Source organism: Salarias fasciatus, chromosome 17 (assembly GCF_902148845.1).
Source record: "Salarias fasciatus chromosome 17, fSalaFa1.1, whole genome shotgun sequence".
In the NCBI taxonomy this organism is placed as follows: domain Eukaryota; kingdom Metazoa; phylum Chordata; class Actinopteri; order Blenniiformes; family Blenniidae; genus Salarias; species Salarias fasciatus.
Genome location: NC_043761.1, coordinates 14882687 through 14896932, shown reverse-complemented (window position 1 = coordinate 14896932; position 14246 = coordinate 14882687). Strand labels below are relative to the sequence as shown.

The window sequence follows — 14246 nt, the reverse complement described above, 5'->3', positions numbered from 1 at the left end:
TGTCGCGAACGCCAACTTTTCATCACACTCCTGTACGTTCCAAATGTTTCCAGCTTCTTCTCAGAACAGAATTATGTCTGTTTTATGGATGTGTGGTATGTCGTGCGTGCTGCGGCACGCCGGCTCCCACAGCTAGCGTGTGTTCCGCCAGAGACACGCACGCACATGCACAGCTGCGGTTATTTACATTGTTGGGAGCAAACTGAAGTAAAAGATTCCCACAAAGGGGTTGAAGAAAACCACATTGTCAGCTCAGCAGGGTTTCTGACACAGCGTAAACCATTTCTTATGGAACTTAACTAGAATATCTCTCATCCGAGGTTGATATCTGCGTTATCAGGGAGGTGATTTAGCTCAGGGCTACACGGAGAGCTTGAGATGTCAGCAGTGTTTCAGATGGATACCTGTAGAGACACAAGCGTTAATAATATTCTCCAAAAGTCGTATTTAGCATCAAAGGATATAAATTCGTAAAACGCCTGTCTGAACCCGTGTTTAACTGACTTATGACGGAGAAAGAAGACAGTGTTCCTACAAATTAAGGCGTTTGTAATTGGATAGATGTTCATTGTTCCGGTTGCACTTGTACCCTCATGTATCTGATAATGCTTCCTGTTGGTGAACTTGTGCAACTGTTTCCACAGGTTAACTGGATGCTTTAAGTGTTGCACCGGAGGAAAACGTTTGCTGATTATAACAATGCAGTCGTCTGCATATCGTAGGGACAGTATGCGACTGAAACCAGAGGTCTGACGCCTGTCTCTCTTTGCTTTGCAGATCTTACAGGTGAATCTAGTGATGTCCATCCTGCTGTATGTGATGGTCCTCGTGTACCTCTATGGTATCCAGGCAACCAACATGGACAGCGGTCGTCAGGGGCAGCAGCAACAGCAAAGTCCCGACCCGTTGAACTCTCTGATAATCCAGCTGCTTCAGGCCGACCTGACGAGGGGGAGGACCAGGGGGAACCAGAGCCAGCAGGGCAGGAGCAGGGACGCACAGCCGCAGGACACGCTACCGCCTCTACCCAGCTCCAGCTTGCCTTCGGAGGAGCCGGGCGATGCGGAGCAGTGGGGGGTCGGTGGCCGCGGCGGCGGCAGCAGCAGCAGCGGGGCCGCGGCGGACCAGCAGGTCATGCTGCTGAACACGGACCTTCTCAGGCAGCACAAGCGGTACAACTCGCCCCGGGTGCTGCTCAGCGACCGGCTACCGCTGCAGCCGCCGCCGCTCTACCTGGCGGACGACTTCGTCAGCGGCGGGCCGGACGGAGGGGCGGCGGGAAACAAGACGCGGAAGAAGCGCTACGCCGAGCACAGGAGCTACCGGGGGGAATATTCCGTGTGCGACAGCGAGAGCCAGTGGGTGACGGACAAAACCCAGGCGGTGGACACCAGGGGGGACCCCGTCACCGTTCTGGCCAAAATCAAAACCAGTGCCACGCAGGACATCAAGCAGTACTTTTATGAAACGCGCTGTCGGACCCCGAGGCCCTTCAAGGGGGGCTGCAGGGGCATCGACGACAAGAACTGGAACTCGCAGTGCAAGACCACACAGACGTACGTCCGAGCGCTGACGCAGGTCCGCAACTCGGTGGGCTGGAGGTGGATACGCATCGACACGTCCTGCGTGTGCGCGTTGTCGAGGAAACGTCACAGGACGTAAAGGAAAGCGCTGACGCCCTGCTGCGGACTACCTGATTGGAATTATTCCCTCCTGTACAGGATTTTATGCCCCGGTCGCCGCGTTCCAAAGGATTACAAGACACGATGGCGAACGCCTTCGTTCTACACGAGGACATCCTGGATCCATTTAAACCGGGTTTCACACGAATGTGCTGCGAATCCGTGGCACCACTGCTGTTACTGAGGAACTCACTTCAGACGGGCCGGGGAGGGAGGGAACACATGTGTGAGGGAGAAGTGTACATATAAATTATTTAAATTATATGAAATGCATGTAGTTTATACATGTTTATCTATCTATATATGACGTATGAATATATTTGTGTTATTTATTGAAAGAAGTCTTCTTCAAAAGGATAAAAAAAAAATGTCTATAAAAAGGAAAGAAACAAGCTATGAACTCATTTTGAGACTATCGTACAGAGCTGGGCTGCAAAAAGGTGCTTCACAGTAAGACTTTACATGTGCCTTGACTTGTGTGGCTGCAGAGCCGAGCGGCAGGACTTGGTCCAGCAGAACCCGCCGAGCTGAAAGGACCCTCGAAGTCCTGCTGATAAAATCCAAGTAGTTCAGACACGAGCAGATCTCCTGTGACCAAAACCGATTCGACATTTGCGACCAAACATTTCCATTCACACTGGTTCCTCCCGAAGTAGAAATTGCTGCCGTGGAATCTGCTGCCAGTGACTGGAAATGTTTGGTTTACCACCGACCACGTTGACGCTGTTCACCAAGTTTTACTCACACGTGAGCTGTTTTTGTTTCTTCCTTTTAATAAAAACTTTTATTTCTTAATGCTGGAAACAGTTCATTCATGAATTCACATTTTCAGTCAACAACAGTGCCAAAGGTGACAATTCCTTAGATTATATCTTGACGTCTGTCTTGTTGTCTGTACCTTGTTCCATCATATTTGCAGGGGTATTTACAATTTTAGCCTAAGTTGTTGAAAAAACAATACCAAAAAATTATTAACAAAACAATTTTTCAAAGGTTATGTAGTTTAACCCCTTTTTCCTTTTAGTTTTGTTGTAATGAGTTTAAAATTCACTGACACTTTTCAGTAATCTCTTTTTTTTACATGTATGTCTCTGTCTAACCCTACATATCTATAAGAGAACACAAACATCTCTTTGTAAAGCTAATAATACCCAAGGAATATCAAATTAATGCTATTAAACCAGTTTATTTGCAATTCGAGCAGCAGGAGCTGCAGAGGTTCCTCTGCATCTCTGAATGTTTCATCCACACTGAAATAAAGCTGAAGTGACATTTATTAGCATCATGCCTTCAGATTTTGCAAGTGATATTCAGCATTTGATTTACCATGAAGAGCATGAGGGTAAAATAAACAATATGCAATAAAAAGAGAATCCAACACACTCACATTCACACCAAAAGGATTTACAGTCACCAAAAGACCTGAAATGCATGTTCTTGGGCTACAAGAGGAGAGTCCACAGTTCCAACGGAGGACAAAGAGAAAACCCTGCAGAGTGACTCCACACAGAAAGGACAAGAAGGTTAATCCAGGCTTGAACCTTTGTGAAGCGGCAAAACCACTGTGCAGCCTCCAGGTACTGGAAGGAAATCTGCAATCCTGAAAGTTTGAGGGTGAAGATTAGAGTAAGTTAGAAAGAAGGTTACCTGCACAAAAAAAGAAGTTTATAGCCAGGAGGTCCAAGTTTGAACATTTTTGCTTTGAGGGACATTAAGCAATCACGTGATCCTTGAACATTTATGCACCCAAGAAACACCCAAATGCAATGAAAGTTTCCCGTTTTTAATTGAAATTGTCAATCTTTCTCAGGATTCAGTGCGAGGGCTGCCTGATAGGAGCTCTGATCAATAGTCCTTTGATCAGATCTGTTTTTCATCAGCTGCATCAGGTGAGATCAGAGGTCAGACGTTGTATAAGACAGAGAACAAGACGTGACAGGAGTGTTGCTCAGGTGTGTTGCTGACAGAGAAAACATGCTGCTTCTTGAGCTCCCCGCTCATCCTCTCACTCGCTAAGAACAAACTATTGTTCCAATCCGATGACATTAATTAATTATCTGCAGGGCAGAAGCACGACGGCGGCGGGAAGCGACTCCGACAAAGGGCCTCAGTGTGCGCGGCGCTCATGCAGGATAAACTGGGAGTCGAATCTCCCTGATGGCGATCGCCACGGCACACTTAATATCGGATGTTAGTTACAGCACTTTGAGTGGTGGTGGTGGTGGTGGGGGGGGCCAGTTTTACAAGCCAACGTGGCGATTGGATTTTTTGAAGCAAAGTCAGACTCTTAATTCTGGGTCATAAAGTTGTAATTGTTTTGCAAAAAAATAGATCGAAATAGTTTTATTACGCGGGTGATTTGATTTAATTCAATTTAGAGGGATTTATTACAGCAACCTGCAGGATGAGCGGTGATGGCTCAAAACAGGAAATCAATACACCAAGAAGGATAGTAAGAAATTAAAGACTGGTTAAGAAACCATAATGTATTTATGGTTCATATATACAGTGAATTATCCAATATTTCAAGTGATATGAAAACCCAGAGGACAGCGGGAAGAATCGTAATGCTAAAAGCTAAAACTGCCCTTCCAGTAGTAGGTAACGGTTCAGGACTGCATAAACCCCAGAGGAGCTTCACTTCCTCAGCAGGTTCTGCCAGATGCATCTTGGTTCGCCTGCGATGCCTGTACCATAACATACAGATGCTGTGCAGTCTATATAAAGCCCCCATGAAACTTTTATGAGCTCTATATATGTCCGACCCCTGCCTTCGATATTATGACAATGAACCTTGTGAACTGTGCTTTCTGCAGCGAACTGAACCCAGGCGCCGTTATTAACCTGATTAAAACCAAACCAGCAGCTCTGGATGCAGACGACACTGTCTTTTCTTGTTCAATAGATTTTTTTGCTGCATCTCAGATCTGATCACATTTGTAGATGTAGGTTTGTATTTGGCATTACTTTACCTCAGACCTGAAGTACAGTGTTGATTTAATCCTTTAATTAAAATCTCTAGAACCTGAACTCAGCAGTCATTTTAACCAGAACGGAATTCTTCTTTGTGGGTCTGTAAAAAATGTAGATAAGTAGATTGAAGGTAAAAAATGTGACTTAATTACGTAAGAGGGGACAGTTGTGCTTGTTCAAGTCAAAACCTGGTGACAGCGGTGTGTGTTCTGTAAACACGGCCTCAGATTTAAAGATATGCATTTGATCGGCTTTAGTCATTTGCTCTTCCTGCAGTAAATTTAGTGGAGTTGCTTTCTAAATTACAACCTATCAAACTGCGGTAAAGCAGACAAGTCACGCAGGAAAGACAAATACAGCTTGTCTTGTTTTGTGAATTCTAAATTCTGGGATTAATAAAGTACTTGTATTCGGTTCACTGGTGGAACAGGGAGTGCCGTCCTCCTGGTGTGAGGATGCTCTGGCTGTGTCAGCTGAGTAAAGTGTTCTTCACGCCTCGCTGCGCAGAATTGGTTATATGAGAAGCTATCTTACATTCCAGCAGTACCAAGCAGCCGTTAACACAGAGAAAAACAAAAGGGTATAGTTTTTCTCATTTCCATGTGTCTGATTCCACAGCAGCGTTAGAAGTGGTTTCCACTGAAAGGGAGTGGCGCCTCAGTAAACCTGAAACAGTCCAACCGGTGGAAGCCACCGGGTCTTCCCCGCCCGATTATCTCCCTCCACAGCCTGTAACAAAAGGTGACAGCATGAATTAGCTCTCCGGCGATTATCCATCACCTTTCTGAGTCCCAGTAACCCCGGGGTCCTCGGACAGGACTGAGCTCCCTCCATCCCGCCTGCAGGTGCGAAGAAGCCGTCTTTAGCGCCGTCTTTTTTTAGCAGGCGGCGCGAGCGGCGGGCGCGAGGCGCAGAGTGTGTCGCTTCTAATGACCCAGGGGTTTTACAGGGGGCCAAAGCAGCCTTAAGGAGATGTACATACATGCAGAGCTGGGATCTGAGGTGGTAATCTCCTATTCTGTGAGGAGCTTACCAGTTGTCAGGCTGCACAGGAGAGCAGATCAACAACACCTCCAATGTGCCGACCGAATGTTTGCTTATATCTGAAGGGCTCTGGGGGCAACTTGAAGGTAGAGGGCACATTTCAGAGAATGAGAGGAAACGCTTTCCTCGGATGTGGAGTTACGCAACCGGGCAGCAGGCAAAAAGAGGTTTTATCATGATAAAATACAGGAAACAGACACGGCAAAATGGACTTTCGTGGATTTAAGAAATCCTCGTGGACTACTGCAGCGAACATTTGGCATTGTGCTAGGACTTTTACTTAAATAAACATTTTCTTCAAAACTCAGCCAACTATGATCCCCGTCCTCATCAAGATGGGCTGTGAGTGTTCGTAAACCTCTAGCTTCCAGTGTGCCTCCAGGTAGCATGACGGCTTCGGTATGCAGGTCTGGGTCTGAACCTCTGTCTCTGCTGCGTGACGGACATGTGAGAAAAGATGCTGGGTTAGGGCAGGAAACAGGATTCCTCCAGCGTCACATGTCACAGACCTGACAGACGAGGGTGTAAAGACGGCTTTCAGTGTCCCGCATTGATATGTGTGTGTGTGTGTGTGTGTGTGTGTGTGTGTGTGTGTGTGTGTACTGGGGGGATTTGCAGGGAGTTGTATCCTGTATCCAGGACCAGTCTGTTCGCGTCGAGTCGCGCATGAGATTGCAGTCTCGCACTAAGACACTCAAAGCTATTGGAGGGGGGGGGGGGGGGGGGGTCTTACAGTCCTCCAGCCTGCTCAGGGCCTGAAGGTCAGAGGTCATCAGTATTTGCAGATGTCATCGTCACAACAACAGTGGAGAAGAGGAGATGATGAGCTTTGACAACTGTCAGTCTAAGTCTAAAGAAAAGCTTTGAGTTTGGATTGTTGGTCTTGTTCATGTTGTCAGTAGATGTTATTGATTCTCACCTTAAAATTGTATTTTTCTAGTATTTAAGTTTGTTATTATTACATTTCATGAAGGACGACAGTTGAAAAAGTTGCTTACTCAGGAAACAGTTGGCATAAAAGTGAATCCTCTACTGACTTCTCTCTTCTCACATTATTTCCAGCAGACGTCGTGGTTGGAGTTCCTGAATGAACTCAAACTAAAAGAGTTAATCTTTTAAGATCACTTCACTAACTGAACCAGATCTGAGTTGAAGGATCATCGCAGACTCGACTGGAGGTGCGCCATAAGCTGCTAACATCCTTTACCGAGCTTATGGATGTGTGGTGGATGAATCAGCAGGAACAGATGGATCAGAGTTACGACCGTGATCTTTAAAAATGCATCACATAATTTGACAAATTGTTGCTTCTCCTGGATAAACTGTGGCTCCAAGCTAATGTTTCTTATCAGACAGAACCCAAAATATTGCTTTAATTCTATCACAAGGAGAAATAGCTGCTAAAGCTGTTTTCAAATGTAGCCTCGGAGGAATAAAGTGAGATTCAAAATTTTACAAGAATATAAAAATGGGAAACAGTTTCCAAAACAGAGCTTTCTTTTATACCATAACTACTTTTGGTTGAATCAGGTTGAAACAAATGTAAAACAAGACATTTACAAAAGAGCAGCTTGTTTTCTATTCACGCTGAAATCTGTGGAATTATATACGAAAGATATAGAATAAATGCTCCTTTGTTTATTTATGATGCTCTTCCCCCTGGTCGGAAACGGCGCATGTCGAGGAAGTGAAATAAACTGTAAAAGAGGAGAAATACCGCAAGAGGCAACGTCTTTCTATGAATTTATTAATCGTTGGGTGAATTCAGTTTGGGGAAATTAGCAAACTTGACCACTGTCAGGATATTCGAGCAGAGTAGAGACAAATCCAGGGGCAGGTTCATCACAAAAAGGCAACTGAAGTACACTTGGAGATAAAGAGACGAGTCAAAAGGTAACACGTGGTCCAAAACAAGTAAAAAAACTGAAGAAAAAGAAAATGTGCCAGACATAAGATTGACAGATTGACCTGAGATTTGACCTGAGTCAAAAAGTTTCACTTACCCCACCGTGAAGACTTCAGATCTCCAGCTCCTCATATCTCCAGCTGTGGCCGGTCACTGGACAGATGTTGACTGGTTCTCCATTGTCGAGGACAAAGTTTCTCTTTTCCAGAGACAATTAGAGTGTGACTTGCGAACAGCTCATGCAGGGGATGCTGTGGTGTTCTAATTCTGTATAAAATGACCCCTCTCCCCCCCCCCAAGAAAAACACGATGCAAAGCCCAAGGCATGACACGTGTCCTGAAGTTAGAGCCTGAAACAACCCTAATATGTCTCCTATGGTTCGTCTTGTGATTCTTTAGAGACAGATCAGGTTTTAAATCCTGCACAAAGTCACTTTAATTCTTATAAATGATGTTCCAGCATCAGAAGAAGTCTTTATCAATTAGTGCTGCCATTTACTATTATAAATCCTAATTTAGAAGATGAGCTAAGTATTGTGCTTCAATGCTCATTCTGACGATAATCGGTTACACACAATACAATTTAAAAGTACTTATTGACCTCTTTGACTCTACGTTCTGTTTAATCCAGACACGATGTGATCATCAGGTTAACCCAGAAAAGTTGAAGCGCCCACCCATTTTCAACTAATCCCATTTCTCAAAGCTTCGGAGGATCAGGGATTTCCGCAAAGTGTGGGAGCTCCGTCAAACATATATTACGTCCTCTCATGCCATAAGCTCTGCCTCTCGGGGGATTAGGCTGCGCTTTAGAGGGCCAGGTCGTGCCCGGAGCGGGCGCTCGCTCCAACACCGGGCATTCCACAAGACGGCTTTGAAGGATCCTCTAATACCGTGTTTTCAAACTCAAGATGCAAGTCCTAATATGGTCCTCGGGGAGGCCCGCTCGCTGCATGGCCAAAAATAGGTATGTTCTGTGAAAAACTGGAAATATGAGCCGTCCTTGACATGTTAGATGATGGCACCACATCGCTTAAAAACAGCAAATTAGATTTGGCTTGAGGTCAAATCGAGGCTGCAGAATTGACCACAATTGAAGTCAAGGACACAATTAGATTACTTGGGCTGTACGGCAGGAGATCTAACGTGACTTTTACTGTAAGTTTCAGCCGTTTGTTTTGTTCCCGCTGTGGATAAACATAGAGTATTTGACCTACTTCAGCAAGCTTTACAACGAAAGCCATCGGAGGACGAGGAAACAGAAGCCCCCCCATTAGCAGCACCAGCAGATGTACGTCAAAGTGTCTCACCCCGTGGTGATGGGGAACAAGTGTTGGCACTAAAACCCACACTGGAAAAGACAAAAGAAAAAACCGGTGATCAAAGGCAAGTTCAAAAACACTTAAAGTCTTGGGGGATTTTCAAGCCTCGCTACGCTCAGGATTGACGTTGGCCGTGGTTGAGAGGAGACGCCCCACACGGAGACACATAATTTGGTGACCACGGGGCGCCGGAGAGCAAACACACGCCGCTGTGTGTGCACACACACACGCATCAGGAGCAGAGGAAATGGAGGAAATGAGGAGATGCAGTTAACCGAGATGATTGGCAGGTAAAATTTCCTGATGTGTGGGTTAGCTGACCTGCAGTAGGAACATCTGGAGCTAAACGCAGCGCTGACCACCCACCGGGTCGACACATGTGAGTGTGTGTGTGTAGACGAGGATGTCAGGGGCGAAAAAGCATGTCTGTGTTATGAGAAAATACGAGTGGCGTTTCCTCTGAGCCGTTTCACATTGTAGCCCAATCCCTCAGGTTTACACCACAGACCCTGCCTTTGTGCCGCCATTCTGAGCTGTCGGGTCGAATTCAAGCAGACGTGCAGCAATACTGTGAAACAACATCCCCGAACAATCAACAGGATCCTCTCTTTCATAAATCTTGATAAGAATAAATTAAGGCCCTGTTTAAGTGACGTTTCTGAGTGAAAACAGAAAACTTTAGGTGCATTTTCACAATTTACCAAGAGCTAAACCTACTCAACCAATTATATAGAAGGAAACAGGGAGAAAGAGGTTAATGCGGAAAACGGAGAAGATGACTTGGCTTTAAAGGATACACCGAACAACCAGTTCACAGATCTCATGTAAGAACCTGCTTCGATGTTTCATTACACCAATTTTGAAAAGTAAACAGTTAAACCAACAGTAGAAATGGAGAGAGAATGTGGAGAATCTGCAGATTGTTTCATTTCATTGATTGTGAAGTTGCAAAATTGCAAAATCCTGGAGGAACTGACTCCATATCGTCCCTTTCAACTTTACAAATATACTGTTAGAAATCTATAGGGATTGGTAAGAGGTGGGGAGGCTGCACTCTTCTGTGACATAGTGCTGAATGTCTCTCTGCACATGAGGCCAGTAAAAGCGGTGCTGGATGTCCAGTCTCCTGACTCCTAAATGACCCACGTCTTCATGCAGTTCTTTATAAATAAGCTTGTGAAACATGTAAGGCAGGAGTAGCTGTGATCGGCTGGATGTTTTTCTAAACAGTAAACCATCCTTATCCAGATGCAGTTTTTGTTTTTCTCTTACCAATACATCTATCCCCTTATTGCGGGTCTGTTTTCCTCCTTTTGGCCAGTGGTTTGTGGTGGCAGACGTACACACTTCACTTACGGGATCCTTCCAGTGGTGGATGGATTCTTTTGTTTTACAGCTTGGACTGGAGGAGATGCCAGCAGGGTCCATGGTGTCGCCCACACCAGGAACCTCACTGGTTTTTAAAAAGTTCACACTTTCTGGGGGTAAACTTCACTCCATGGTGCCGCAGGACCGAGATTATTTAAGTGGTGCTCAAAAGTCTGAGAGTGACCAAGATCGTTGTCTGAGTAGGGTAAGTACAATCTCTCCGTCCAGTCAGGCATTCTTCTATTGACCTCTGAAACTCAGCAGGGGCGGATGTTAAGCCAAGAGGGATTCTGACCCACTCGTACAGTCCCCATGGTGTAATAAATGCTGTGAGGGGACGGCTTGAAACTTAAGTCAGTCTTAAAACTTAACTCTAAAGCATAATGCTCCTGCAGACGGCACAATGCTGCATCTTGACTGACATCTTTGCTGTCCTCTGGATGGCCACCTCTTTCTCTCACTTCTTTAATATTTTTTATGCGCATGTCCAGAAATGCATTTCAATGCAAGTCATTTTTAGTAAACTAGCATATTTATTAAGAAGGACAACTAAAGTCCCCGAGAACTATGTCCAAAACTGTCTAGATAAGGTTACAGCGGCTGCTGAGGTGAACGTTAATGACTACGTTTACATGCAGCTAAAATTCGGGTTCAGGTCAATATCTGGGTTTCTGAAACATTAGGAAAACCCCGTTTACATGCTTTAAGACAGAGAGTTACCCCGTTTACAAGTCAGCGCATTCAATCGGGATATCCCTTTCCAAACCACAGCGCACGTCACGCTGTTCTCAAAACAAAACAGCTCTGACCGGAGCGGCTTTGTGTTGCCAGATTGGGTGGGATTTCCGCAAAAACAAGCTTCTTTTTTGAACATGTTGGATGGGTTGATTTAAATGATTGTGTTTATGACGTGTTTTATTTATCATACAAATACGGTTTTAACGTGCATTTTCAACCGAGGAGGAGGTTCGGGCTGCTTTCTACGAGTTTCAGATTTTTTTACGGCCTCGATCGACAGATCTGGCAACCTCCTCCACTGGACTGCAGAGGCAGACTCTGTTCTGTAGACGGAACGCAGACAGAACGGTTGTTCTGTTGCTCATGATTTTTCTGCAGGCCGTACAAATCGCCGACTTTCAGAAGGAAGCATGTGCGATGTGCGCGCTCAGAATAACAGTTCATATCGTGTGTTACGGAAGCCTGACACGGACGAAAGTGTGGTGAGTTTCGCGCCTACTCGTTGCTGGACTCAAAAGACCATGATTCATTGCGGATGGGAGCATGCGCAGGGCCACAAACAATGTCCCTTAACTCGATATCTGTTTACATGGCGGCACTTTCGAGTTTGAAAAGGAGTAACCCAGCGGTCTTTATCGGGTTTTACAAATCTCGAAAATGAGCTTTTCCGGGTTTTGGCGGGTGTTTACATGGCCACGCGCTACTGGGTTATTGCCAACATTCGAGTTTGAAAAGGGTTTGAAAAGGGTTATTGGCTGCATGTAAACGTAGTGATTGTTCCCAGCTTTGTCCTCACTCAAGTAAAAGCCAGGTTGATGCAGCAGTTCACAAAGGTCATCGCTGTTTGAATGTTGAAAGCAGATTTGCTTCCAGCCTGCGGTGTCTCCGAACGGTCGCCGCAGGACTGTTTTTCTCTGCAGACAAGTGATCAGTCACACCACCGGATCTGACTCCACAGCGATGAATAGATGTCTACTGCTTCGCCCATGCCAAACATGTTTGGCTCTGATTCTGACTGTCCTAACTAATGATTAAGAAGAAATCAAAAGAAAGAGTCATTGTGTGTTTGTCTCCCTTACTCCCCTGAGCCATTCAGCCCTTCCTGAGAAAGAAATCCATTTGACAGGTTTCTATTTTAGTAAAAGGTTTCGGTCCATGTGCTGTAAATCTGAAACGATGTTTGTGTGTTTTTGTAGGCCGCCAGCTGCTGATTCACATCCACCTAAATCCTCATGTCTGGTACAACATGAGTGTCATGTTTCAGGGTCATGTTTCGGGTGGGAATCCAGAGACTGTCCGTTCTTGTTTTCCTTTAGCACGGCGCTTCGGGTGGAGTTGGGCCCGATAAAAAAAAAAAAAAGTGCAATTTAAGCTAAAATACGACCCGACGGGTTACGTTTGAACCTGGTAGAAGTTTGGATTTTCTCAGTTTCAAATGAATTTTAATTACTCACGATATTCTTAATCTTATTACAAATATGTGGCTGCAACATTTCCTGGAAAAATATCAAAATTTATATCAAGAATCTGAAATGCATGCTGGGTAATGATTAATAGTGACCTTGGTACCAGATTCACTGTGTATTAATCATATTTTCTAACTATTTAATAAAGTTTCATGCAAATTTGATTAATAGTGACTTTGGTACCAGATTCAATGTGTATTAATCATATTTTCTAACTATTTAACAAAGTTTCATGCAAATTTGTACTGAAGTAGTTACATTTGAATTTATATTACTTAAAAAATGCACTAAAGTGCTCTCATATTCAAGTATTTATTCACATTTTTATTCGTCAAGCGATAACTTTGAAGGTCTGCTCTTGAGAAAAGACTTTAAAAACAAAACTTACAGAACCTTGGCGTGTCGTATGCGGACATCAGGAGACTCCTCGTTTATAGGATGAAAAATAAGCCAGATGTCATATTTTTATCATTTGATTTAGTTAATCTTATTATAAAAGGACAGGCGCCGTAGGCATGAACAACAGGATTCCAAATTAAAACACGAGGCCGACCGTTTATAAGGTTCTTCTTGTAAGCGAGCCTCTGTTTTCCGTGACGCAGGTTTTGGTTTTTTTTTTTTTTTTTGGCTTGACAAACAGATATCCAGCTAATTAAAGTGTTTTTGGGTTAGTTATAAATAAAACAGTGTCATCAGCATACGCTAGTGCATTTTGAGGCCCTTGACAAATGGGAGTTAATCGGGTGAGGATATTGGGTCAATGTACACATGACAATAATAGCCAAAGGGTTAATTTAAAGATCCGATCCCCAAAACAAAGTCAACGGATTAAGAAATGTTTCTCATATACTTAAATAAAGACTCAAAAGGGATCAAATCTGTTTTCAGGACATTCCTGCCAGCTGAGCTCTTGCTCTCAAATTGCTGTGGAAAATGACATTACATACTATAACTTATTTTTGCGGGGGTCTTTTCTTTATGTTTCTAATCATGTTTTGCTATTTTTAACTCTCTGTGGATTCAGAACTTTTTTTTTTTTTTGAGCTTGTTATTTTAAAATCGTCATAAAAAAAACCCTTCACTCGCCGGCGTCGTTCCCATGTCGCCCCACACTCGCACACAAGAACAAGGTGGGAATCAGGAGCCTTGGCCTTCAGCAGACAGGCCGAGATCTTCTCCGCAGCACCCCTGTTCCCATAACTCCTTGACATATTGTTATTTTAGTCCGTCTCCAAGTGGAGTCACAACCCAGGAACTCTAAATACTACCTCGCTGGACTCTCTCACAGCTTGAGTGCCCCAGTTTTGGCCATAAAAAACACTTTGTTTATCTAAAGTAAGAAGAAAAAAAAATGGCGGAACCAGTTTTGGCTTTAACAGCAGTTCATGCAGGGATTCTCTCATTATTCACCGAGCTTGACGACCAAACAAACATAAATCGGGATGATTTATGTTCTGAGGAAGCTGCTTTCTTCAGGCATACGCCACTGTGGATAGGTTCACTTCCAGTGGTTGTACGTACGCAGATCATCTTGGTTTTTGTGGAAACAGCTGCAAGTCATAGTTGCAGTTCAATTCTTGCCTATGTGAGGCAAAACTATTTTAAAAAAAAATCACTATTTTTACTGGAGTGGCCACAGACTGTCGATTATATTTAATTCAGTCTGATTAACTTGATTGTTGTGTTGATTTAAACAGCTTTATCTTTAGCTTGACATTACAATCTCTATGACTATATTTTCAATGAA

The 14246-nt window shown here is 44.2% G+C and overlaps 1 protein-coding gene across 1 annotated transcript in view; it reads left to right on the top strand.

Moving 5' to 3' along the window:
* ntf3 (neurotrophin 3) overlaps window positions 1–2477 on the top strand; it is a 29617-nt gene extending 27140 nt beyond the window's left edge. Inside the window, exon 2 of the mRNA XM_030113337.1 lies at window positions 778–2477. Within this exon, the coding sequence (XP_029969197.1) occupies window positions 778–1662 (885 nt within the window). The 3' untranslated portion in view covers window positions 1663–2477. The remainder of the gene's footprint in view (window positions 1–777) is intronic.
* The last annotated feature ends 11769 nt before the right edge of the window (window positions 2478–14246 follow it).